At 47.9% G+C, this 26,902-nt stretch overlaps 1 protein-coding gene across 5 annotated transcripts; it reads right to left on the reverse strand.

The window, feature by feature from the left end:
* Nucleotides 1-266: 266 nt before the first annotated feature.
* On the reverse strand, nt 267-26,814 carry SMOX (spermine oxidase). Of its 5 annotated transcripts, XM_086464327.1 has the most exons (8): nt 26,607-26,814; nt 21,837-22,063; nt 11,395-11,568; nt 8,576-8,810; nt 8,111-8,473; nt 1,651-1,830; nt 1,085-1,119; nt 267-431 (listed from the first exon to the last, which is right to left on the reverse strand). In XM_086464327.1, the coding sequence occupies exons 1-8, from the start codon at nt 26,812-26,814 to the stop codon at nt 267-269; spliced, it is 1,587 nt and encodes a 528-aa protein (XP_086320453.1). The 5 variants fall into 5 exon arrangements, with proteins under 5 accessions (XP_086320453.1, XP_086320454.1, XP_086320451.1 ...); XM_086464328.1 differs by lacking the exon at nt 1,085-1,119 and having other exon boundaries at nt 267-404; nt 1,670-1,830; XM_086464325.1 differs by having other exon boundaries at nt 8,111-8,810.
* Nucleotides 26,815-26,902: the final 88 nt, after the last annotated feature.

A 26,902-nucleotide genomic window follows, 5' to 3' on the forward strand; every position in this document is an offset into this window, starting at 1 on the left:
GCACCAAAAGTGAAATTAGAATTAAAACGACAAAGAAACAGTTTACCAGACAAAAGGAGCACCCTTCCCTGTTAACGATACAGCACACGGAAACGAAGCTATGGGTGACTAACTTTTTTTAAACAGTTAGGGCTTTTTTTCTTTTTGTTTTTTTATTAGAAAAAAAGATAAAGGCTGTCCTACTGCAAACTGCAATTAAGAAAGAACCCCTCCACACACCGGATCAAGGATTTGGGAGTTGGTGGTGTTTGCAAACGCGGGGCCTTTCAGCTCCGGCACTGCAGGAGGTCCTGGTACATCTCAATGAGGCGAGCGGCCTCTCTCTGCCCAGAAAGCACAGCACCGTGGGTAGTGGAATAATACTTCCTGTGAGTGGCCTCCCCTGAAAACATCACCTGCATCGGCTGGAGAGGAAAAGAGAAGGGGAAAAGCTCAGCAGCGCTCGCCAGAAAGCTCACCAGAAAAGGAGACAACACAGTCCGTGCCCTCCCGCGCCCCCACGAGCTGACACCAGTTTGGGGAGCGCTGTTTCCCGCGATCCCAATGCGGTGCACCACGGGGACAGGCACAGGACACGTCTGCCAAGGTCAGGCTCACCCTCGCTGCCATTTGCAGGGCTGAGGCAGCAGCGCAGAGCCAGACGCCAGCTCCAATAACCGCACCCAAACCCGCACGAGTCGCTGACTCCTCTTTTTGGCCCCCCAAATTATACTTTAGCCTTTTGGGCATCGAGGATTTGTTGGTCTGGACTGCAATTTCAGAAGGAAAAAGAGTCACGTCTCAAAACCCCACAGGGTGAGACAGTGTCTTATCTCTTACATCAGGTGCTTGCTAAAATTGCTGCCAGCTCGGTTCTGAGGCAGCAATTTCACGTACCTCTCTTCCCTGGGAAGTTCAGAGAAAGAGCCCTAAAGCTCCTGCTTTCTCTTTTAACAGATTCCTGTGCTGAACAAAATTACATGGTGGGGTCAGGCTCTGGATGGAGGAGACGGACTGGGCAGACTGATGGAGGTTGCACCTTCATCAACCATTGTCTTTGGATTTGGACACATAACCCTGACTGATGGGGTGAGCTTGGCTTTACGGGCCGCTGCTCCGCAGCTGAGCTGTGGTGACCATCTCCATGCGTGCTCTTGTTCTCCACGCTATATTCCGAAAGCAAAGGCAGCATCTGAGGAGCAAACTCATTGTCCCCTGCCAATGCAGGAGGCCCCCAGCCAAGGACGGGGCCTCCCTCACCCTCTACTGCCAACACAGAAAGATTTCCTAATACACACCTCTCACACATCCAGACCTAGCCATCAGCAGGGGTTGTGCACCGAATCCTCCACATTCAGACCATGCTTTAGAACAGGATAACGTGCTTTCCTGGGGAATTCCAAACTAAAACAATACAGCTAATGGTCTTTAAATGCAGAGATCAGAATTCCAAAAGCCACGCAGATGCCCAGCTCTTGATAATGTTAGAGAGAGATGTGGGCATCCCTGAGATGTTTGGATTCCAAACTTCAGAGGTAAAACCCTACGTATATTATTTGTCCGAAGAGGTATGTATAAAAAAACCTGGAAGACACACTACTGGAGGCCCAACCTGCCTCTCTGAACCTCTCCCCAGAAAACCCACTGCCCAGCGTCCCGTTGCCATAGCACCCGTTTGGGCCGTACTTACAGCAGTTTTGGAGCTTTCGGCGTAAGGCAGTGGTTTCGCAAGTTTCTCTACATCAGCCCCACTAGACCCAACTTGGGTGTAAGAGTAGGATCCACGGAAGTTGGGATTGCTGCCCCAGGAGGACCGCAGGATCCGGCGAGGTTTCGGAATGTTTGGATTCCCTGGGTGGAAAGAAGGAGAAGAGGAAAAGTAAGACCGTGTCTGAGAGAAAACATGACAACGCCTGTGCAAGGTGTGGGGTGGCAGGTGTTCAGTCTGATTTATTGGAAACACATCCGAGCAGAGCCTGCAGGCTACAGGAAGGAGGCCCTAAACCAGATCTATTTTCTGTTACTGAGTTGGAAGTACCTGTGTAACAGAAATAGCATCCCTTTGAATCTCAGCTGCAGTCTTCCGTTTTGGGAAAGATCATGAAAATGCTCATGTTCCTAAGAGACTGAGAAGGTTCAGAGAACCCTGGACACAGTTTGAAAGTACAGAACATTTCCTGGTCTCATTCGCCATGGTGGTGATCAAGCATACGATTCATCTCACGTAGGTATTTAACTGGGTGCCCAGTCTAAACGGGATGTTTTAGGCAGCCTTGTGAGAGAGGTGCGCCTCCGAAGAGAAATGGAGATCAAGATGTGAGACAGCAAATCCTCATTATGCAGGGGTAGAGGAAAACCTGTCAGAAAGTTTCCAAAACCTGTGCTGCTCACTGCAACTGCTACTCAGCCGCTCCCCCTAATTAACCTAAAATCCAACAGATCCATTTTGTGGGACGCACATGGAATGGAACGAAGGCTTTTGAGGCTGGGAGTAGGATTTCTAGATTGCTGTAGGATTTCCACTGCTGAGAGGATGTAGGACCTGGAGGTGAGGGGCATTTGAGTGAACCAATGATAGGGCCACCATCAGCCACTGTCCCCATCCCAAAGAGCACAGGAGCACATGGGACCCAGGACTGTAGTCAAGGCAGCCCACCAGCTGGTGCCACAAGAGCCGCAGGTAAAACGGGAACAGCGAGGGTCATACATCGGCGAGCCTCTTGCTAGGCTGGTTTGAGACCATCTCAGTGTCACTGACAGAGATTTGTTGGTGTCCCGTGATCACACCTGGCTTGGCAGGAGGGCAATGGGGAGACTGGGACATGGAGAATTGCGATGAAGATAAATTCTCTCTGCAGGAGAGCTGAGACCTGCCCTTGAGGCGGCCAGGCAAGGTTCAGCTACTGGAGCCTGGGAGATTGTCAGCACATGAAGCAAGAGTAACTGAGACACGTTTGCATCTTGCACAGCTCCTGCGCCTGCTTCAGGCCCTGGCTCTGAAATGCTTCAGCAAGCTTACCCTGCTGAGAAGACGATCCCAATTCCCCCACTTTCTTCACCAGGGCTTAGAGAGGGAGACATCCAACTGTAAGACTAGTCAGGCACTACATTATTTCATCCTACTAAACAAGTATAGTCATGCCTTTAATTCCTTAAAATCAAGAGCAGGTTACTTCACTGGCTCGGCTACTGTTTTTAGGAGTACCGTGTGTCAACCAGAACTATGAAATACAAGGCTGAAAGAGCAAAGGCACCTGGACAGCTCGCCAGAGCACACTGTGAACACCTTCTAACCACTAACCCCCAGATCAAAATATGGCACGGACTAGCAGATAAATATACCCTACAAACAAAACACATCCTACAAATTAATATTGTTTCAGGAATAAGAATTTAGCACAACAAAGCCTCTACAATACGCTCCCCCATGAATCTTCAAAGCGGGAACGCCTGGGATGGAAGTGAAAAGCCCAAGGGAGTCTGAGAACAGGGAGCTCTCAGATGTGTCGAGGAAGGAAGCCATCACGTTTTATTTTTAAAGGCTGTGGGAAAACCCAGGAGAACACACCATGAAAGCTGCTTGACAACACACCAGCGAACAGGGCCAGAGCAGTCATCCACCACACGGCACTACACAAAAACAATCACACGATGCATTTGCAAATAAAAGGAGCCTCTGCAGTGGGCTGGTGGTGCCTCTTCTGTAGCTGGTGGATGTCTTCACGTTCCACTGCCAAGGTACCCAGAAGATTTTCAACACAGGAGTCAACAAGTAAGATGTTGATAAAAAGGTGATCAACATCAGGAACACACAGTGCTACAGGCAACGAGACGAGGGCCTGTCAGCCTGCAGGTAAGGCCACAGACCCGCTAAAAGACTGAAATTCCTTAACAAAAGAGTTTGTGGAGCCACCAGCCCCACCAGCAGTCGTATGCATCCAGGAATATTTAACAGAGCAATCGTTCAGGCTGGTAAAAGCAGCAGCTCTGCCTCTCTCTCGTGTTCCCACCACTGTGCATACAAGCAGGTAAACAGCAGCCTTCCTGCCGGGGAATCATTCTTCACGTAGCAACTGCACCACAAGGGCAACCGCAGCACAGCAACACGAAGCATGGGGCACTGGGCAGCCGGCAGAGCTTCGTGCAGAGATGCCCGAGCCAGCTGCCAGCGTGGCGCGGGGCTGAGGAGCCTGGGTGCGCTCAAACGCAGCGGTACAGCTCCCAAAACCAAAGCCAGGCTCCTGCCTCAGCACCACGCTGGGTGGTTGCAGAGGTACCAGCTCTCGTGAGCTCCTTGAAGGTTCTCCAGCACATCAGACGGCGTGAGGGCGATCCAAGAGCTGAACTACTGCGCCCTTGCGCTTCTGCATCTATGCACTTTTTAACGTGAGGAGCTGTTTCCCAGAGAAAAATCAGGAGACCTTCATTTCTGCTGCACACAGCGAGGAGGAGCTCGGCTGAAGGTCAGACGGGAACATGTAACACGAGCTCTGATCCTGAACTGTTGTTTGCAAAACAGAAACTACAAAGGCTGGGAGGGCCACACTGATTCAATGAATATACTTAATTGGACTTTCCCAATCTGCTCGTAAATAGACGGGTAAACATCTGGTTTTTGCTTTTGCCCACAGATAAAAGTAACAATTAATACAAATGTGGAAATGTTTAAGTTTCCACTTCTAAGTTTCCACTGTCCAAAGACAGATAAAATGGCTAAAAAAGGATCTTAGCCTTCACTAAAATAGGAAGGCACGTATCCTTATGCTACAGATTTCCACTTGTGAAGCTACGGAAGATAAGTCCATGGGCCTCAAACAGCCCCGTCCTTATTCAGCTACTGGGAGGTGCGGCTACACAGATTTATTGGTTATGGGACCAATTGTGAGACACAGGACTATTGTAAAATCAACTCAGAGATCTAAATTAAGACACCCAAATTTAGTAGCCTACCTGAGAGCAGGGTATCTAAGATTCCATCAAGGCCAAGAGAGATCTGTGGTATCACCCACACATTAGTGTCTACAGCCATCAGAGAGACATTAGGGCATTCCAGGCATCCCCATGGGGCTGGCAGATACGACACAGAACCTAAAACAGATCCGTTCCCCTCTAGAGAAATGGCTGGAGGACAGGGGAAGACAACTCAGGGCACCTCCAGCCGCAGTGTGACGCACCAGTGAGTCCTTCAGAAGGGAGCAGGCCTGCAGTCACTGCCTTCTGGCTTCTAACACTCAGAGCTTAGCCAACAAAGAAACCAGAGCAAGACTTCTAACTGCTCAAAGGCATCCCATTTAATCACATTTGGAGGACACTGCTTTTCAGCCATCCGGTTGTGAAAAGAGGGAATCGTCACTGGCTCTTAGGTTAGAACAATCCTCGGAGCTTTTCACAGCAAAGCCAGATAATCTGCAACACCAACCTGCACGTGAAATTTCAGGTCACAGAGGCAGACCACCACTTCGCAGAGAGAAGTTATCAGTATCTGGAAGAACGGTTTTAACATAGGACTGGTCTAACACCCTCTGAAGCCAAAGGGCTATGGGCAGCGGACTGGGAAAACAGAGCTGAAGATGAGAACCCACCTGTTAACACATTGGTCCTTTAGTAGAAGAATAAGAAATAAGAACACGGGGGATTTTACACCCAGAACATGAAAGCTATGAAAGGCAAAGTGAACATAAAAAGGCTCGTACTACTGAATATAAAGCTTTCTCTCTACTCAGTAGAGAAAAGCTTCTCCAGAAGATGTCACAGAGCACCAAGTGAGGTGTGGAAGATCTGAACCGCCTTACGGAAGAGTCTTTCTCTCCACTGAGCTTAGGATCCTAGGAGGACAAGTTTCCCAACTCAGTTAGTTGACTTACACGAAGTTGAGTGGTGGGAGATGCTTTAAAAGCTGGGTTTGGTGGTGCTAATTGGACCAAAGGAGTCCAGTCATTTTCAGACAAGCGCAGACAGAAGGCTGCTTTGTGACCCCCAACAACCCCCTAGCTGCTCTAACCCACTCTCACCCTCACAATGGACAGATTAGCAGAGAAGACCACAGATAGGTGCACGGAGAGCTGAGCATCCTTCTGTTATTTCAGCCTGCCTGGCACCTGCTTCTTCTGTGAACCTGCTAGGGAAAACGGGAGCAAGGGCAACAGGATAAACCCAGCTACCTTAGCAAGGCCATCCTGGAAGATCTGTGAAAAGGTTTTCTAGAAACTAACAACTTTTTTGGGCAGAAAGCAGAACAGGCCATGTTGTGTAATGGATGCTCCAAGAACAGGTTTTCTTCTCGCAGTTTCGAGCAGCTGAGAGGCCACCTCTCAGCTTATGCACAGAATTTTCATTGCAGGGCAAGGCCCCGGTAACTTCAGTCTGAAATTCTCCAGGGTTAGTTAGATAACCCAGGATGAGCAGAAGGCTGAGACAGAGCTCACACTGCTGAAGGGTCTGACGGACAGTGAGCAGGTGCAGTATCAGCTGGAACAGCAACCGCAGCACATACCGACGACCCAGTGCCAACATATTTCCATCCTGGGAGGAAGAGAGGAACATCCAACACATGCAAACAATAATAAGAGTGAAAGAGCCCAAGAAGGAAGTATACTCCCATCTGCCAAACTAAGAAAGACCCAAAGAGCCGAATTCCCACTGATGAACTGAGGTGTTTTTTCAAAAAAAAAAAAAAAAAAAAAAAGAGGTTTTAAGCAAGAAGAGCTGCAACAAACAAGGTCGGTTGTACGTGCTGGAAGACATCAGCACTGGAACAACTTGGCCTTAAAGAGAAGAGCCTCCTGCTATGCCTGCACAGCAGATGGCCTGCTGAGGTCAGGAGGAAAGAAGGCATGTACGTACCGACGTTGCAACATAAGGTGGGGATACCCAACACCACCGAAAACAAACAGCTCGGGAGGCAGATGCTGCCCAGAGTCAAGCATCCACCGATCCACCCTACCCCTCTGCAGGCTGCAGGGGAGCCACAGGGTCATCGTCCAACACACATGCAACACCGAACAGGCTGAAACAAGGATTCAGTTTTTGGTCACTGCGTTAGGGCTTCTGAATCCAGCGTCTACCCTATGATTTTTGAACAGGGTAGTAAAACATAAAACCTCTTTCAGCAGTTAGGCAGGTAGTCCTCAGCTTCCAGGACTCTTTCCCACGGACAACTGGTAAGGCTGGAAGCCCACTGGGTATTGAGATTTAGCTAACACGAGGTAGCAGGCAGATACAAAGAGCTTAATCATGGGAACATAGGCATAAAATACACCTAATCTTGGAGGCCGCTGCTCTTATAATTGCTTATAATTATGTATAAATCAAAAATCCTTGTTTCAAGACTGCCAATTGCTATTTCTTTCAGTGTTACTACCTTACGCTTGAACTTACACAGTGTTTCCCACCACAGGATCTCAAATAACTCCATAGACACAAAAAGCCCTTTCCTTGGGAAGGTGTGCAAGCTCTAGAGAAGCGACTGCACACAAACTACAGCCCAGCTTGTTCAAATATTACTACTTTCAGTGATTTCATCTTGGATTTTCTCAGCATAATAGACATAAGATCTGTCTTGCTCCTACTGCTGCCTTTAGTGTGATGTGTGCTCAGTCAACGTGAAATCTGTTAAGTCCAGGAAGGTTTACGTGAACCACTCAGAAATGGAAACCCTCAAGATCAATGGATTCTTCGAAAGTTAGGCCAATGAGATTTCCATACTGCCTCATGCTGAATGGAAGTCAGGGATGTGGTTCAACCACCACATCTCAGCTGATCTAAACAGGTCCAACTTCACTGGCTCTAAAAGAGCTACGCTGCTTTCCAGAGCTGAGACTGGTCCTCGGGAGAACCGAGTCCGACAGCTCCAGCTGCTGACGAGTTATTTGTGATTAAATAAAGCAGAGGATGTGGAATCCTCAAGCACCTCTGCCCACCACTTCCTGAGCTGGTTATCAGTCCCTCTGTATAAATAGCTTTCAGGCACACCCTGAAGCTGGAAGCACACGCACAGCCCATTCAAAGGGACATAAAATGCCAAAGAACTAAAAATTACTTCAGTGCATTTCCTTCCCAGCGGTTATTCAACACTCCCAGCCCCACTCCCCCTCTCTCCTCCACACACCAAAGGAACCAGGGCACGGCTGACCTGTAAATTTACGGAGCATTTCGGTGCAGGTTTCTGCCACAGTTTCATCATCGCACTTCTCCATAATCAAAGCCTCTTCTCCACAGATCCAGCCACTCAGGACATGGCCGTACCTCTCCGGCGGGTAGAGTACATCAAAGCTGCAGATCTTCTTGTACCACAGCTCCTCGGGATAAGTCAAGCTCTCACTCTCTGCCTCGTCTTCCCAGACAAACTGGATGCTGTTGCATTCAGAGCTCCAGAAAGGTTCTTCGAACTCCAGGAAAATCTTGTCGGTTGTATTAATTCCAAGTTTCTCAATGGCCATTACTTTCTCCTCGGGCAAGCGGGGATGAAACAGGCTCTCGTGGCGCTTCTTCAAGACTCCCAGGGACACAGTCACAATGACATGGTCAGCCGGGATGAACTCACAGTCCTCGCACTCTACGAAGACATCAGAGCCCTTGTCCTCCTCGGGGAGGTCACTGTTGTGGTCAGCCACCCTCTCAATCTCCTTACTGACCGACTGGTTCCAGTGGATGCACTTGACCGGCTTGCGGAGCTGAATGACAGACTCGGGAATGGAGCGGGCCAGAATCTCCACGATTTTAATGAAACCGCAAGGAATGATGTGATGAGCCCCAGGGATTTCGGTCCATTCCCCAAATTCACTGAGTGAGACTTCATCCATGCTGTGGGAGCTGCTCTCACAGCTCTCTACCTAAGGAAAAGCAACACAAAAGCAACATTACCACGGAGCAACTCACTTTGCCACAGCACAACATTGCAAGGGCACAGAGGAGCTGCACAAGGTGTGCAAGTCCTCAATCCCACTCTCAAACCACGTTACTTTTGCTAAAAAAGAAGTGTTTGGCCGTAGGATCTGACAAAATCAATCCTTAGCCTTCCTACTAACCAGAGAAATGGTTTTGTCATGGCAACAAGCTGCATCAGCTTTGGTTGCATCGGTCACAGTTGCATCATCCAGGCTTCAGAGATGATGTCTTTGCTTCTGCAGGATTCTGGGTTACTGTTCTGACTGTTTTCTATCACTTAAAACCCACCTCACTGGCCAAAGACGGGCTTGCTTGGTGCTCCTACAACAGAAGCTGGAGCTATGTTAATCAGATGCTCTTTCCAATGTTAATAAATGTTCCTATGAGGAGCCATGAAAAGCTTCTGGCAGCTATTCCTGCTGTCTGCAGCTTTCAACATGCTGTCAAACAGTCAGCAATCAGCAAGCTAACAATCTGCCATAGGTAAGAGGAACCAACGCAGAAGGAACTGAAGGAAACAGAAAAGGGAAATGCCAAGATGCGAGACACTGTTTGATTCCCTGGATGTGATTATGAAAGCTTTAGATTCAGGCCCTGTTGGTTAATGTTTGCAGCAGTATCAGGCACAGCCGTAGCTTCCAACAGCCCCTGGAACAAAGGCAGGATGTTTGGCCAGTCTTGTGATAAGCCTCTAATGATAATACTGACGCATGGGACACAGCGATCTTAAAATCTTCAAATCACTGGAGTCCCAACGATTTGCACACTGTAATTCCTCAAGCATTTTAGGCAAAGGGAATGCTACAATTCCCTGCCTTACCCTTTGGCCCGTTTTAAAGGCCTTTCCACAGTTTAATGACCATGTTTGGAAGCCTGGCAAGCTTAGACCCTCTCCCTGTGGAGCATCGTGGTGCAGGACAGGAATCTCTGTGCTGGGCTAAGGTGTCAAGCAAACAAGTCAAAGCTGTACCAAGTAGTCCACAGGCTCCTCCTGTGGCTGTACTGACACACAGGTGGTTGCCCCTTCCTGGCCATCACCCAACGCCTCTCCAGTGAAGCCTGAGCAGGCACAACTGCTAGGCCAGGCTGCCAGAAGCTAGGTCTTGAAGAAGGCCTTTCCTCCAAAGCCTGCTGTGGTCCCACCCCACCCGATGCCTGAGTGACCACTCTCCAACACTCGCCCAGGGTCAGTTCTGCTGGCCCGCAACACAAACCCTGCAGCCTGCGTCACGCAACAGGCCGCTCACCCTGCCTGGGTGCTCCGGCAGGACACTCCACCCTATGAAGTTAACCAACAGTGATGGCTATTTGATTCTTTCAGCCAGGAAGGAAAAACAACAGGGAGAAAAACAGGCAACTACCAAGACTGTATTTTGCCTGAGACACCAGTTAATCCCCACTCTCTCAGCAACCACTCTGATCTGACAGTCTTAAGTACCAGAAGCTTTGCTGTTCTCACATATTTACACAGGAGAAGGGATTTGCAAGACTTGCAGAAAAGTCTCTGGCTACAGCAACCTGTAGCAGCCACAGAAGTAACCGCCAGGAAAATCAGAGCTATATCAAATCACTAACACTGTCTGCATGGGTGATGTTACATGGGTAACACAATAACTAACTAGTCTTTATGGGGCCGCTGTGGAGATGCCCTGCGAAACAAGCTCTTGGGTTAGGATACCGAGATACCAGAATTGCACTTAGGACGCCTGGGTTCAAATCTCAGCTTTACCACAGATCTCCTGTGAGACTCTTTAGGTCTTTATCTCTCTTTCTTTCCGCTTCCCACCTGTAGACAGTGAATACCGTACACTTACCCACATCACAGAGCACCGCTTGCCCCCCTGCCTCATTTCGTAAGCCTTTAAGTCATTATAATTGAAATTGCACTTTACTTGTGGAGTGCTTGATGCAGCATTAAGTCCTCATCCCACAGAGATCTCATTTAGGTCAAGGCATGAAGGAGATAAAAAACAACTAGGGAAGCCGTGAGGCAAGACGATTAGGACATGGGTTTATACAATCTACCTTTGATTTTATTGCTTCACCTTCAAAAGGTTTCTTCAGTGAATTACTAGTACCAAAGTAACATTTCTTCTGGTCTCCGAGATATGGACAGAGGCAGAAGAGGGTAAAAGACACTTAGGCAGGACTGCAGGGTCCCAGGTGTAAGGCACAAGACAAGACATTACTAAAAGAATCGGATATTAGAGTAGCTTCAGGTGGTAAGAAAACATTAAATCACACCAGAAAATTTACGAGGGCCTAGGAAAGCCCCTTCTGATTATAAAGTTGGCAGTTTAAGGTAGAGAAGAAGAAAAAAAATAATGAGTAAAGGCCTTATTTCTTGCAGCCCACTTTGGATATACCTCACAGAGAAAAGTTGTCAACATAAAGACAATCTGCCCCAGCTGCAAGAGACCACAGAAAGCAATTCCCCGGTGATGGGCAAAGCTCAGCCAGGTGTCTGAGGTTCAGGATTCGTCTGTTCTTATTTAAAACAAAAAAAAAAACAATGATGTGCACACACACCTTAAGGTACTGCTGGATCATGGCTAGTTTCAGCCTCTTGACGGCCTCTGTGTCATCCGGATCGGCCTTGACACGTTTGCGCACTACGTCCCGTGTAAAGACGCCCACACTATTCTGGCTCTCAGCATTGACGGGTTTACCTCGTTGGAAGAACTCCTGAGTCAGGTTATAGACCTGCCAGAGACAGGACAGAAAGATGGACAAGGTGATTCACAGCAGAAGGCCGGCCCCAAGCGGGATGGCTTTATCTCCCATCCAAACCCAGCACGTTCAGGTCACCTTCTCTCGCCAACTGGAGAGATCAGCTTTGGCAGTGTGTTGCTCCGCTCCAACGCCACGTCAAGTCGCACCGGCAGCTGGGCTGGCTAGAAGGCAGGAAGCAACACTCCCCTCCAGGCAAAGATAACCAGCCTTACTCACCTGCAACAGTCTAGCCGCTATTAAGTCATCAAGTTGCTATTAAGTTATTTTTTTTTAATTTGAGCCTGCCCGCTCTATCGCTCGCAGAAGACCTCGTGAGGCAGTCCTGCCGTTTTCGGTAGCTACAGCCTGTTGTTCAACCAAGCTGTTTAGATCCTGCAGCTGGATCGGTGAGCCAGGCAGGTACAGACTGCAGAGCGCCTCTGCAGAGCACCTCTTGGGTTTGCTGTGGGCCATCGCTGGCCCTGCAGAGCAGTGTCACAGCCTGACTTGGCCCCAGTCTCCACCCACAGCCTACAGGGAGGGAACTCAAGCGGCAGGACCCATGTGCACCCTCGTATCTGACAATAAGGCACCAGCTTTTCTCCCACTGTGATGCCTCAGGTGCAATCCCAGGTGCAGACTCTGTATCCAAAACCTTTCTCAGGTTGCAGGCTTCAGGTCTGTGACTGCTCTAACCTAGAACCAGCCCTTCCACCCTCTCCATTATTCAAGTTATTTAGCAATAGCGCCCAGGAATCCACCAGGGTGGGGGAATTCAGTTTCATATTTAGTTTTCCATCATTCCCTGAAAAATATGAAGCAACCAACACAGGCTTAGCAAAGCAATTTTGTGCTCAACAAGTAAAACGTGTGTACGTACAAGGCAGGTACAGACCCATGGAAAGCCATGACATCCCTAGTAACCCCCCACCAGCCTGAGAAGGACCCACAGGAAAAATCTCCTCCTTCTTTGAACCAGATCTTCCTGATATTTTTTAACCCCAGTTTTCCACTGCACAAGCTATTTAAAGCAAGAAAACAGCCATCCACCTTGGCCATCTGCTTGTGGCTGTCTGGAGTAACCAGTACTTCTGTCTGTAACACCGCCCGAAGAGCAGGCAGTTGAATCATGGCCCTTCATTCCCATGGAAAAACTCCGAGGAATCTTTTAACACAGGAAAGCTTTTAAAAGATGCCTCCCAGAAGTGCAACTCATCCCATTAATGACTTGTTTGTCCAGAATGAGTCACCTCCTCATTTATATCATGCCACAGGGGTGCACAGTACTCTTACAAGCAGAGAGGCTATGTCCCTGCTTGGTGGGTTTTTCCTGTCAAAGATAGTTTGATTACAACTTAGGATCTTTTTTTTGGAGACAGATTATTTGGATATACTGAGAAGTTCAACTCAAAAGTAAATGCCTGCTAGGGAGCCAGTAGAACTGTGGCAGCCTCTCCTTCTAAGGCTCCTGGAGCTTCTCAGTCCCTAGCCAACATGGCTAATTCACCACATTTTAGTTTCTTCTGACTCTGATTCTCCCCAGAAGCTTGATTTTCTCTTGGGCTTTAGGAAAAAAGTGAATTTGAGGAGGCAAAATAGAGGGATGATGAGGAGAGGGAGGTGGTGCGGAAAAATGCACAGCAGTGGTAGAAGCAAGAGAGAGCAGGTCTTCCTCGAGGAAGGCGAGTAGATAAAGACAAGTAAAGGATGAGGAGGAAATCGAAGAAGAAAATAAGTGAAAGAATGAAAAAAAGCAGAAAATAAAGTACAAAACCAGAGTGGTGAAGACAGAAGAGAATTGCAGAGACTGGGACACAGCCTTGCCAAGGAGATTTCCAGACAAAAAAGGTGGAGACCAATGCCCTATACGAAATGAAGGCTTCCAGCACAGGAAAGGAAATAGTGCCTTCTCTGTTCCCCAGTGCCAAAAGCTCTTTGGCACTTTCACCATCCCACAGTTCTCAGGTCCACTGATTTCTGAGGCCCAAACCACGTCCAGCAAGTACACGCTGCATAGACCTTGCGTCAGCATACTGCAGCTCAGCTTTCATAAGCCGATTGCACACTATAAGCAGATAACGCACTCACAAGACAAGCAAAGCTGTGTTAAAACCCAGCTACCATTTGACCAAAAGGGTAAGTGAGCCATGGGTATGTTTTTATTAACTATTGTGTTCTTCATTGCCCAACAGAGAAAAGAGCAGAAATGCACAGTTCTCTGCGCTGTAAACATCAAGTGAAGTCTTTCCTCTGTATGTCATCCCATCGATCAGACAGCAGGTAAGTATAATCACGACTAGGATTTATTATTTTTTCCCCAGAATCCCTGTTATTTCCTTGCTTTTCTCTTCTTGGGGGTGCTGAAGCATTTGATGAGGCAAAGCTGTGGTAGGCAAGAAGCAAGAGGAAACACAACAGCAAGTCCTACGTTAAGAGATAGACTTGTCATAAAAAAAGAATCAAAAAGATGCTCAAAATGTACTCCTTAATGTACACACGCAGCAAACAAATCCCATTTAAGAAACTATGGACAAGGTTCACTACAAGTCCCATTTAAGGAAGGTTTCTGATGAAGTAGGAGCAGAATTGCACTGTCTGGAGTTGGAGTTACCGAGTCTTTCCTTCCCCAGGTGGGAAACTGCTCACAATAACTGAAAGCATCGCCATGCCTATGGGACCACCTCTGAAGTCCCTGGGAACGGGCATTCGTGAGATCTGAAAACACATTCTCCTTCAATCATTTCATCATGACGTGGTGGCAGAAGGTTCCTGTGAGAGTTCAAGTGGGCTTCACTTCAAAGAGCCTGGTGAAAGGGAGCACCAAGGAACCACCTGAATGATTCTGCTGATTTTCTAGTTAACCCTACAAAATATCCACCCATCCAGACTGAGAGCACCGTGCCCACCAGCAAGGAGGGCTACACCACATACAGTCCAGACTCATCTCCCTTTTCTATTATCACACACCTAACACAAGCAGGAAGATTTTTTTTTTAAAAAAAAAAAAAAAAAAAAAAAAAAAGAGGACAAACTGCATCAATTCCCAGCTCCTCCCACTGGCAAACTCACACCCCAGCACAGCAACCTGACCATTTCTCACTCGAAACCTCCTCTGGGTTTGGGTAGAACGACTGGCCCTAGAAGCCTGTCTGCAAGAGCCATCAGCAGAAGCAAAAGATGCAGAACATCTCAAGCACCTATTCATCCCACCAAGCAGATTTCCTTCCCTAATTCTGAGGGATTACACACAATCCTGGAGGCAAATGGGACTGAAGGTCAGAAATTAAAAGGAGTTAATTCAACGGCCATAATCCTAAAATGGCTTCACTTTGGCTTAACAGCTTCTGTTTTCTTTCTGACCGGCTCTGGGGCATTCCACAACCAGGGTCTCTGCAGAGAACGTGGGTTCCAGCAGGGATGGCCTCTCTGTTACCTACAGGCTTCCACCTACACATGTTTACCACGTACGTGCTCCTCCGCCACAGGAAGAGGCAGCCTCTTAGGAAGAACAAATCTAAATAAAGAAGTTTCTCAGTGCTGAAGGAGGTCAGGAAAGCACATCCCAATCCACACTCCTTCCTGTCAGCGCCGGTGACGATCCGTCGCATTGTCTTTTTCTCACTTGGCTTAAAACCTGCAGTGACTTAATCCCCGGTCAGTTAAAAAACCCCAACAGAGATAGGTCCATGCTGTTACCAGGCCAGACATCTGTCAGTGCAATAGAGGGGCAGGGAGGGGACCGTGACTCTCGGTGGCCCTTTGGTCCTGCTTTCTCCGATAATGCAAGGCAAGGCACTGGAGCTTAATTGGGGATGGCACGAAGCCCAGCACAGGGTGGGGGTGAGAAGAGTGGAAAACTTTGTCATTCTTGGGCTGCATCCCGCCCCGAGAAGCTGTGCAGCACACAGGAGAAAGCTGACAGATAACAAGGCCATTAATTAGCTGATGGTTTAAGGGAGGGTTCCTGTGAAGGAGGTCTTTAGGGACCACATCCCTACTGAAAAGCCTAAGTAAAAAGAGGCACTTTTCTAAATCAGGCTGGCAGACAGACCGAATTCTTGGGCAGGCAAAGCTGTGTGATTTTTCACCTGCATTTAACTCGTCAAGCTCACCATCTCCCTCCCACCCTTCACTAATACCTGAAAGCTGGCCTTAAATACCTCTTTGGAGAAGGAAATGAGGATTTAGCTGGGACAGAAGAGCAACTTTGAGATGGGTTGTCCCCATCCACATTTTCCCAGCAGATATACCCACATATGGACACTGAAGCTGCAGGGATTACCCTCAAAAGTCACACTCCTGGCGCTTTTCTTTCAGGGTCATGCAGATGTAGTATAAGCAAGCAGAGGCCAAAGCCCTCCCCGAGCCCCAGGATTCCCCCAATTACCCAAACAGGAGTGGAAAGGAAAGTGGGAAAATTATGACTACGTGGCACAGACATCACACCCTGGGGAACCTTCCTTTGAGAGACTGAGCAAACGGACCAACGACGACCCTGAGCAGCACCAGCCCCGCAGAGTACCCGGTGTAAGAAGGATAGTCTGAAAACGACAGCGGCTGGAGAGCTGTTCTGCCAACAGCAGGCTCAGTGCCCTTCCTCATGGCGCACCGCTTGGCAATGCGTGGCTGGACGCCCAGGTAGCTGCTCCGCAGGAGCGGAGACCTTCCTTGCAGGCTTTGCTCAGTTTTCTAGTGCTCCTATGGAGGAGGATTCGGGTCACCTCGGTGTCCTAGGTTACAGTGTAAAATGTGCCAAAAGGAAAAAAAAATATTCTATCACCATCTTCAGGAGCTGTTGAGACCAGGTGGGGCGGTGCTCCCTGCCTCCCCCCTCTGGACTATCTCCTGTTACTGGGCACAACAATGCCTTATCGCCTGACCCATCGATAACTTGCTCCTGGGCTATCTCCTGTTCATGGCCCATCAAGGAACTGCCTCACGACTCCCCATCCCATGGTGAGATGCTCCGCCCAGGGGGAAGGAGCCAAGCAGTCCATGCCAAATAAAAATGGAGATTTCGAACACCCTAGCAGCCTTCTTCCACTGGATTCCCAGAGGAGCTTTTCCCCCCACTGGAGTTCCAGAGGACAAGAGCTACCTGCCGACCACTGGACCTTCGGAGGAAGACCAGACTCTTTTACCTGATCGCTGCTTCCACAGAACTACATCCATCGCTTCAGGAGGACTGCAGCCAGCATCTTATCGGACTGCTACTGCCCCCCTAACAGGGGGTCAGGTTGTATTTCTGACTCTGTCAGTGTAAACCAGGGGGTTGTTTGTTTTTCCCTGCCTTGTGTTATATATATATATATATATTAGTAAAGAACTGTTATTCCTATTCCCCGTATCTTTGCCTGAAGGCCCGTTAATTTCAAAATTATAATAATTTGGAGGGAAGGGGGTTGCACTTTCCATTTCAAGGGAGGCTCCTGCCTTCCTCCGCAGACACCTGTCTTTCAAACCAAGACACCCGGTCACGAGCTTGTGATAGATCTTGACTGACTTCAATGCAGTGGAACAGCCTCTCAGTTAAAGGCAGCCTCTCATAGAGATTTCACTGCCACAGAAAGGAAGAGCTGAGCAGTCTTATTGCCGGCTTTCTCGTAACCAAATAAAGGCTTCTGTGAGCCACCCCTACAGCTATTAAAAATTCAGGCTACTGCAAACAAAAAGAAGCGAAACTTGTATTGAAGTAGAAGAAGCCAGCCAAAGAAGATTGGCTAAGTGCCCGGAAAAAGCGTAAAGACTTTCCAAATGAACTAGGGAGGCAAAGCCCTGGAGGTACTGGGGTGCCTTGCCTTGCACACGGGGAAAACTCAGCACACAGAGGAGAGATTTCGCCTTGCTTGGCTCCGGCTTCAGCGACTCCACATACCCGAGTGAAACACTCGAGGGAGACCCTCTGCACTAGAATTTGGTGTCCGGATGACAAGAGAACCGGGGCTAGAGAGGTACAGATGGAGAAGCAGAGCTGGAGGCATATGCTCGAGCCCAAGCACACGGCAGCAGCTGCGGCAAAAGAAGGGCAGTGTGTGAGTGCACGGGAAGCGAGCCGGCTGTGCAGGGGAGGGCAGGCATTTGAAACTGTGACAAATTTAGCCTCGTTCATTCAGGACTGCATTTTCCACTGTTAATGCCAGTCCCTGATTAGGCTTTGCATCCACCATGGGGTTGCTGGTTGTTTTGTTGCCTTTTTTTTCTTTTCTTTTTCAAGTCAGGACAGCGTGTGTCACAGCCTTTGCTACCTCAGCCTCTTTTAAAGGGGTAGATGAAGCCCGAGAGACGAGATGACATGATGGTGGGATTGCTAACGGCAGGCTGCCTCAAGACTGAGGAGGGTCTGAGAGCTCCTACGAGGCAAGGGAGGTGCCCGACCTCAGGATTTGGTGATCTGTAAGATGGTTTCTTATCCTGGACAACTTCAAGAGGTTTTAACAAAACCTCTCAAAAAACCTGCCTCCTCAAAAAAAAATGAAGGCCAAATTCCTACTGTTCCTCCCCAGCACCCATTTCATCACCAGTTAAAGCAAGAGAGTCTTGGCCAGCCAGGATGAAAAAAAGTGATGGAACGGACTCTAGTGAAAATGCAAAACAAAGTGCTGGGGGAGCGGCGGACCCACCAAACCACAAAACAGAACCTCACCACGCAGACTCAGCACGTGAAAACAGAAACATTCCCTGCGCTTTATGCCAGAGGAAAAGGGTCTCCAAAGCCGCCCGCCTGCTGCACGTGCTCCTGCCTGCCCACCCACGGGAGCACCTGCGTTTCACAGTCTTTTTGAAGGGGAGATTTTCAGATCATGGGAGCTGGCCTTAATTCCCACTTTTCCTACGCAGCGCAGGGAAGAACGCACAGTCAGATGTCTTAAATCACTAAAGATAGTCCCGTCTGACACCCCACAGAGGGTGGGACAAGAAGCTCAACGAAACCGTGAGCTGCCCCTGCAAGAAATTCCAACGTACTTTGAAGGAAAACAGAGAAAGCGCCTCCCCAGCAACAGCAACTAGAGGTTAGCTGATGCCCTCTTCTTGGCTGAAGCTGTTCCTTAAGTGTTTTTAATCGCAAAAAGTAGCTGTAGACATTTTTACAACCCATAAACGTGAAAGCCTTTTCTGTCTCCTAGCGATAAAGATATCCTGTGGCAACGATAAGCTAATTACGTGTTGCGTAAAGAAGATTAACTTTTAATGTGTTGTTCTCTCATGTCACTGGCTGCCCCCTTTCTCTTGCTTTAAAAGAAAGGGTAGATTCCCCAAATTAATAATTGCTAAAACACTGGCACCTTGTTAGAGCCTTTATCTCATTGGCTGTATCTCAAAGTGAAGTAGCTCTCATCTGTGCATTCTCTTCTCATTTCAGAGTCTGCCTGCCTCTGACGCCCTCCCTTTGCTGGAGATTTTCCTATCATCTTCGAGACAGGATGATCGCCGAGCACCGCATGCAGTTTGGCGGTGTTCCATTTACATGAATAATGCTGCTCTCTGCAGTATTTTCACTTACTCCCTCTCTCTTTTCTAGTCTTAGCTGCTGTTAATCTTGCTCGACACACACCTCACCTCTCTTTTTTTCCTGGCTGGCTCTGGTTCTATTTTCAATCCAGTAATACAGAATCACAGAATCATTAGGTTGGAATAGACCTCTGAGATCATCAAGTCCAACCATTCACCTAACACCACCGTGCCCACTGAACCATGTCCCTCAGCACCACATCTAAATGTCTTTTAAACACCTCCAGGGACGGTGACTCCACCACTCCCCTGGGCAGCCTGTTCCAGGGCTTGATAACCCTTTTGGTGAAGAAATTTTTCCTAATGTCCAATCTAAACCTGCCCTGGTGCAACTTGAGGCCATTTGCTCTTGTCCCATCACTTATTCCTTGGGAGAAGAGACCGACCCCCACCTCACTCCAGCCTCCTGTCAGGCAGTTGCAGAGAGCGATGAGGTCTCCCCTCGGCCTCCTCTTCTCCAGACTGAACCCCCCCAGTTCCCTCAGCCGCTCCTCACAGACCTGTTCTCCAGACCCCTCACCAGCTTCGTTGCCCTTCTCTGGACACGCTCCAGCCCCTCCATGTCCTTCTTGCTGTGAGGGGCCCAAAACTGCACCCACCATTCGAGGGGCGGCCTCACCTGTGCCCAGTCCAGGGGCACGATCCCCTCCCTGCTCCTGCTGGCCACCCCATGGCTGACACAGGCCAGGAGGCTGTTGGCCTTCTTGCCCACCTGGGCACACTGCCGGCTCGTGTCCAGCCGGCTGCCGACCAGCACCCCCAGGGCCTTTCCCGCCGGGCACTTTCCAGCCGCTCCTCCCCAGCCTGTAGTGCTGCTGGGGTTGGTGTGACCCAAGGGCAGGACCCGGCACTTGGCCTTGGTGACCCTCATGGCATTGGCCTCAGCCCATCGATCCAGCCTGTCCGGGTCCCTCTGCAGAGCCTTCCTGCCCTCCAGCACATCAACACTCCCACCCAATTTCGTGTCATCTGCAAACTCGCTGAGGGAGCACTCGATCCCCTCGTCTGGATCACCAATAAAGATGTTAAACAAGACCCATCCCAACACTGAGCCCTGGGGGACACCGCGTGTGACCGGCTGCCACTGGATTTAATTCCATCCACCACCACTCTGTGCTCAGCCGTCCAGGCAGTTTTTAACCCAGTTTAGTGCACACCTCTCTAGGCCATGAACCTCCAGCTTTCTTAGGAGAAAGCTGTGCGAGACGGTGTCAAAAATGAATATTAAAAAAAATATATTAAAAACTTGTTCATATGAATTATCTCCACCTACATTTGTCCAAGAAGAATTCTCTCCCTGCCACAGGTTGCTAAATTCCATCCATAATGAGTTTTCTTTGAAATCCCTACCACCCTCCTCTAAAACTGTAATGATTTTGTGCCATCCTATCACAGATTCCAGTTCAGAGACCCACGACAGCGTCAAAAGTCTTTTCAAAGAAAAAAAAAAAGTCCCCATTTCTGCTCCCCGTTCAATTCTTGATAATTCTTTACAGGCTACAGTGCCTTTTCTCTTGGTGGCTTTCTAAACGCTCAGGGACACATTTTTAAACATAAAGTATGCAAGAGTAACCTGAATCTAGTGGATGTTTAGCCAAGCGTCGAATACTGGTGAAGTTCACTGTGAGATGAAAATCTGAAGGTTTTGGGCATGGCTACAGTCTGATGAAAATAATACGGCTTCCTCCATTTTATACAGCCCACTGAGAGATCACATTACCCGGAGGCTTAGACATTCTGCACTGACCCCCCTGAATGCACATCATAAGTCACGTTAATAAAATGTGGGGAATAATTATAACTGACTTTGGCAAGCCTCCTTCTTTCACTTCACTCTACCTAAGGCCAAGTCTTCCCACTGAAAGCAGATAGAACTCACACTGATTTTTCACATGTGTTCAACACATATAAATCAGGGAGAAACCCCATTTTCCCTCTGAAAAAAAAAACACTAGCACGACGGCAGCAGTGCCAAGTTATGTGAAAGTAAATTTGGCTTTTTTTGTCTAACACTGGTTTATTGCTTTTTTAGCAGAGGTTAATCTTTCCACCAAACATTCATTTTCATTTCCATCTTGTACATTTCTGTTTAGTATTTATAGGTTTTGTGTCTGTAGTAGTTTGGGGGTTTTTTCTGTTTAGCTCTTCTGTCACAATCTGAGGCCCCCATCTACACTGAACTGAAGAGGATGTCACTGAACACTGAGCAAAAGAAGTCAGAATAACCTTAAACTGAAGTCCATGCTGATTTGAGTTTACCAGAAAAGATGCTCCTTTCCTTCTGCTGCAAGAAAACTTGCAATTCCTACGATACTGCGCTGCCTTTGGCATACTACACAGCACGCTATGGTATTTATAACATCAATAAAATGTCACAGGGCTACAATATTTAGCTGGTTGTTGCTAAGGTTTTACGTTCTGCTGTGTTTAGTAATTTGATCCCTCCTTTACCCTTTTAATTAAGTAGCAACTTTCTAGAGCAAATGACTGGATCTCCCCAGCAATAGCTGCTGGAAGTGATTAAATTGATGACAAATGTGGAAAGATTGTTCTTCCTAACAACAGTGAGTTAATCCCACACCAGGGATAAACGGGGTATAGTTACACAGATGGGAGTGTTGGTTTTTTGCAAAGAAATAAAAGACATTACTGGTTTTCTACCTTTGCCCTGTACCTGGAACGTTATAACTGTCACAGGCTCCCCGTGTTTCAGGCAAATCTACAACCTGACAAAGCAGCCGAATACCAACCTCGTTGTATAAATCACTGAATTCTTCAACCACATCTTTCGGGATCCTTTGCCCATTGTTGGTAAGATGATAAGCCACCCCATTCTTGGAGTAAAGACTGATCCGTCCAACGCTTCTCTCACCATCAGTAGTCTCTTCAAGTAAACCATTGTCTTCTGCTAGATGATAGACTGGGTTTCCATGTGAACCATGAATCCACGTAGCTCCCAGTTCAAAAGTGGCGTGCCCTGCAGGACAGTAAACCAAGCAGACTAGTTAGAGAAGCCCTTTTTCCTGAAAGGGTGTCACACTCAACCCTAAATAAAATGCACACGTGCAAAACCAGAACAAGGACACCACGTGTTTGGACACCACTTAAGTGAGCTTCCGCTGGCAATGCCAGTGTTCTTCAAACCAGTCCTTCAGGATACAAGTTCAGATAGTGCTAGGAGGATGGGTTGTTTCCAACAAAGATACATCACAGCAACACACCTCTCGATACTTAAGGCAAAACTCAGAATGTTCCAGGTTCCCAGTTCTTGTCGTGGCTGTTGCTGGCTGCTCTATCCTTGCCACTTGGCCTTTCTAAATCACGTTCTCTAAACCTGCACTTAAGAACTTGACCAGAAAGCAGAGAATGTACAGCTCAGGCTGCAGCACAAGCCACGTGCTAGTGAAGGGAAGGAAAAGAGCGGTAAGAAGCCGCACTGTAATATTGCAAAAAAGCACATATGAGGATATTTACGTAAATATTAACGTCATAGGGAAAGAAGAGAGTACCTAAAGACTTCAAATATCCACTGTATGTGAGAGGAGGGGACGGATACCCAGACACAGGAAGGAACACATCCACAGCAGGGAGATACAAGATAAAAACTGGATCGCCCTGGGATAGCAACCTTGGCCTGCATACTGAACCTTGTCCTGGGATTGAAATTGCATCTCATTTACACATACAGCTCAGATTAACTGCAATTAACAAAGGAATTCCATTCCCCAAATGAGTAAATAGGTTATAGTTTATTATTTACGCCTTTGAAAATTTAAATCAGGTTCTTTAAAAAGATGCATTGTCAGGTTAAACACCAAACACATTTAGTCTTCATCCCCTATACTCTCTGCCTGCAAAACACAGAGGGTTTGGTCAGCCCCACTCTCTCCCTTCCTTACAACGAACGGGGTTTGCACCAGGGCTCCGACCCCCCCCCCTAAGCCAGCGCTGCCACGACTGGCCTGACAGCACAGGGAGACGTTCAGCAGCTGACGGGAGGTGCTAAAAATAAGCTTGGGTCATGTCCTCCACCCACATTTTTACAGATTCTCCGAAGTCCAAAGCTAACCGCTCTAAAAGTCTGGCAAAGCTGTGTTCTGCCAGCATCCCAGCCAACGCCACGCTGTGCAGCTCGCTCTGCAGGTGTGCGGACGCCTGATGGAGTGGGAGAGTTAATAGGATCCTGCTTGGTGAAGGCAGGATCGTGCAGTTCCCAGTCATCACACACTGTTTAATATGTAAATCTATGCTCAGACAGAAAGACACTGCAGCACTCTGCTATCATGCAGTCAGGTTTAACAGGTGAAAGCTCCAAGAAAAGCTCAGCGCTCCAGCTGAGGCACTGCCTGCAAGGGAAGCTCCACGCGTCCTGTTTTTCAAGCACACAACCACCTCATCATTAAGGAGCACGCTGATTGCCCTTCAAAACCTGCATTACAGGCCTCGAGAGGGAAAGATTTCTATGTGCACCTAAAACAAAGCACATGCTTCAGAGTGTGCAGCACCAAGTCACAAAGGCGTGAATATTTACAGCGCCGCAGACTCCGACACCCCCCCAGAGCACCCGGCCGAGCGGAAACGCCTGCTGCACGTTGGCAGCCAAAGGTACAAAGCTCATCAATATTGCATGTGGCAGTCACCTTGTTAATGCAATCCTCCTGCGAGTCATCACATGCCAGATCAGCAGCAGGAATACTGCCTGCTGCTTTATGGCAGAGGCTCGCTCTCGGCTACACTAACAACCCTCCTGCGCATAGCTCTTATTTATGGGGGACTCGATCGCTGAAAGAAAAAAATACACCAGCAGGTCCCGCTGTATTGGGGCTCGGTAACAATTACGATGTGTTCCAAGTTCTCCTGTTTTCGTAGCTGTGTGAAATATAATCAAATACCAACAAATTAAAAACAGGCATTCTTGACTGTAATACTTAGAAACATCACTACCAAGCAGATACATCAGTTGTTACCCACTGTAAGTTACACAATAAATTATTTAAAAGTGTAAAATTAAACAACATCTTTTTGAACAGAAATAGCTAATTTACTTTCAGGGCCTTAAAAGATTCTAGTTTCAATATTAATCTACTTCGAATGAATCACCCAATACAACAAAAAAAATAGGAAAAAAAAGCTGCTTCCTATTTTGTGACTGTAATTACCGAGACCCAAGCAGCAGCCAAAACAGCCTATACACAACAACATACCATACCAGTCATTTCCCAAAGGCAGACTGCGTATCAAGCCTTCTGGATACGCACGGGAACTTTCACATTTCCCTTTGCAGCCCTGACTACTTCTTGGCCATCCTGTCGTGAAATATCTGCAGTGGATACAGAAGTTATAGATCACGTACAAGAAACACACCGGCCATCCACAAACACGCAAACCCGCTGCCTCACCTGGGCTAGAGGTGATGAACCAAACCTCTGAAAATCCAAATTGTTCCCCTGTGCTGAGCAGCAACACACAACATAGTAAAATACTCTGTGCAGCTGAGGGAAAATGCTATCTGCTGCAAGACAGAGCATGGCTCAGTGAGAGTGGAAGTGTTCGGATAGAACTCTGAGAAGGTGCCACCACGGCTCTGTGGAAGATTTAAATCGGATCCTTAGTCAAGTGTGCAGACAGCAGAGTAGCCAGGGAATGTAAATTTAACATTTAACATTAAATTCAACATTTAAATGCCATTTAGACAAGCAGATCAAAATGGTCCTATGTTGAAAACCCGGAATAACCACCAGAAAACTGTAACAGCTTTTTGTAAGCTTTAGGCAGTTCTGAGAAATGAGCAGGTCTTGCACGGCCCAGGTGTAATCTTGCTGCTCCGGTCAGTACAGAAGAAGGAAACCAGCCCAGGACCATGCTGCCCTTTTGCCCTCATACCAGAGACTAAGGAGGTTCTGAGGATGTGCTGCTTCCGAAGATTTCACCAGAGCTCCAAAATTGTTTGGCTAAAGGGCATGTGAATCTGGAAAGCATGTAAGGGGCCAGAACAGGGACCCACCTTGAGAGAGAACTGCAGTCCAGACCCACACAGTGTAACTTTGATAGTTTGCAGAAGAGAAGAAAAAAAAAGTTGTAGTTTTCAGAAAGGTATTAAACGATCAAGACTTTGGATTCCAGTCCTCTGCTCTGCAAGTAAGTTACATCTACAAACTGCAAGATCTCCACCAGACTGAAAATCCTGCTCTTGTCTCGTGTTAGTTAAGAAGTGTTAGGAACAGGAGGTGATGCCCAGCAAAGGCAAAGATGTCCAAAAGGTGAGAGAAATTGGTCTCAATACTAGTACAACAAAACTATTTCACAGGTGCACTGACAAAATGATCTACTGCTCCCCGAAGATTTCAGGTCTTTAACACTTCCCTCCTCTCGCAGACACGATCCAGGATATTTTTAATGCAGTGTACTGTGAGTAAAGGACACGCTTCCCATTCTAACCTCTATGCCAAGTCTCCGCAGAATGTAAAGTGCCCTATTCAAACCCTGGAGATTAGATTTGTCCGACTGCCTTTTCATTCATTTCCCTTCTGAAAGTTCATAGGACGCTGCTGTTTATTTACTGTGGTGAGTTTATCAAGTAAAATATAGTAAGTGATGTAAGCACCTGACAAATAAAAAGAAAGGAGGGCAGCAAGAGGCCAAAGTTAATAAATACAGGGAGTGGGATCAGAAACAGAACTAGTTAATTGAAATCAGGAAGGCAATTCAGTAAAGTGAAGAGCTTTTTCCCTCCCGCGGAGAAGAGACAGGCAATGCCCTTCTAGATACCAGGGAAAGTTTCATGGGCTACTGTGCTACAAAGGGCAACGTTTGTTCCAGTAGTTTTGCATTTAGAGATCTTACAAGCCCTTCCAATTGACACAGGATTAAAATATCCAGCGTCTGCACCTTTATTACACACTGAGAAAGGAAGCCACGGAGGTAGGAGAGCTGCAAATCAGGATGAAAGGACACATTGAAGAGGTTTTTCCAGCAGCCTGATTCACAGTGGGTAGTGCCCTACACAGTAAAGTAGTTCCAGGGAAATGAATGGGGCTATTTGTGACACCGAACAGCTCGGAGCTTGCGCTTTGCAAGTGATGTAAGGCACCAAGAAGCAGCCCTTCACTAGCCAGGAGATTTACTGACTGCTCCTAGACAAGAGTGAAGCTTGAAAACGTTGGTGAAAACTGTCTTGATGCAGCTATTTAATCACAGGCGGCTCCTCGCAGCCCCGTTAACACAGAGCTCTTCCTGTAGGAGTGAAAACGATCACCAAGGTCTTTACTTTATAGAAACGTGGGTTCGGAGCAGCCCTCCCTCAAAAGAGATGCACAAGATAGCTCAGATGCACCCACCTGCCCTGAAAGCAGCCCAAGGATTTATCGTCCTGTCAATACCCACACCTCAAATAACCTTTTGCGTGTGCGCATCGACCGAAAAAGCACATTTCCGAGGCCAAACTAACCTAAAGGCAACGCAAAGCCTCGCTGGCAGAACAAAGCAAGCCCAACGCATGACTCTCAAAACGCTGCTCTTACCGAGTCTCACACTTTGCACGCGGCCTCCGATGCGGTCAGTCGCCTCAAGGACAGTGACATCCGTGAAACCGCTTTCCAAGAGCGCTTTGGCTGCTGACAGGCCTGCGAGCCCAGCACCGATCACGACTATTCGAGGTTGTCGCTTTCTCCGTAGGCCACTACTAAGAGGATCATCCGTGCTGTCTGCAGATATTTCACAACTTTGCATGCCGTCCAAGCTCTCTTTCTAAGGAACCTACGGAAAAAGCAAACAAGCGTGTTCAGGGATCTCAGCTCAAACTTACCCTCTGCAGTTA

The sequence above is a fragment of the Leptosomus discolor genome, chromosome 4 (assembly GCF_034619465.1).
Source record: "Leptosomus discolor isolate bLepDis1 chromosome 4, bLepDis1.hap2, whole genome shotgun sequence".
NCBI lineage: Eukaryota > Metazoa > Chordata > Aves > Leptosomiformes > Leptosomidae > Leptosomus > Leptosomus discolor.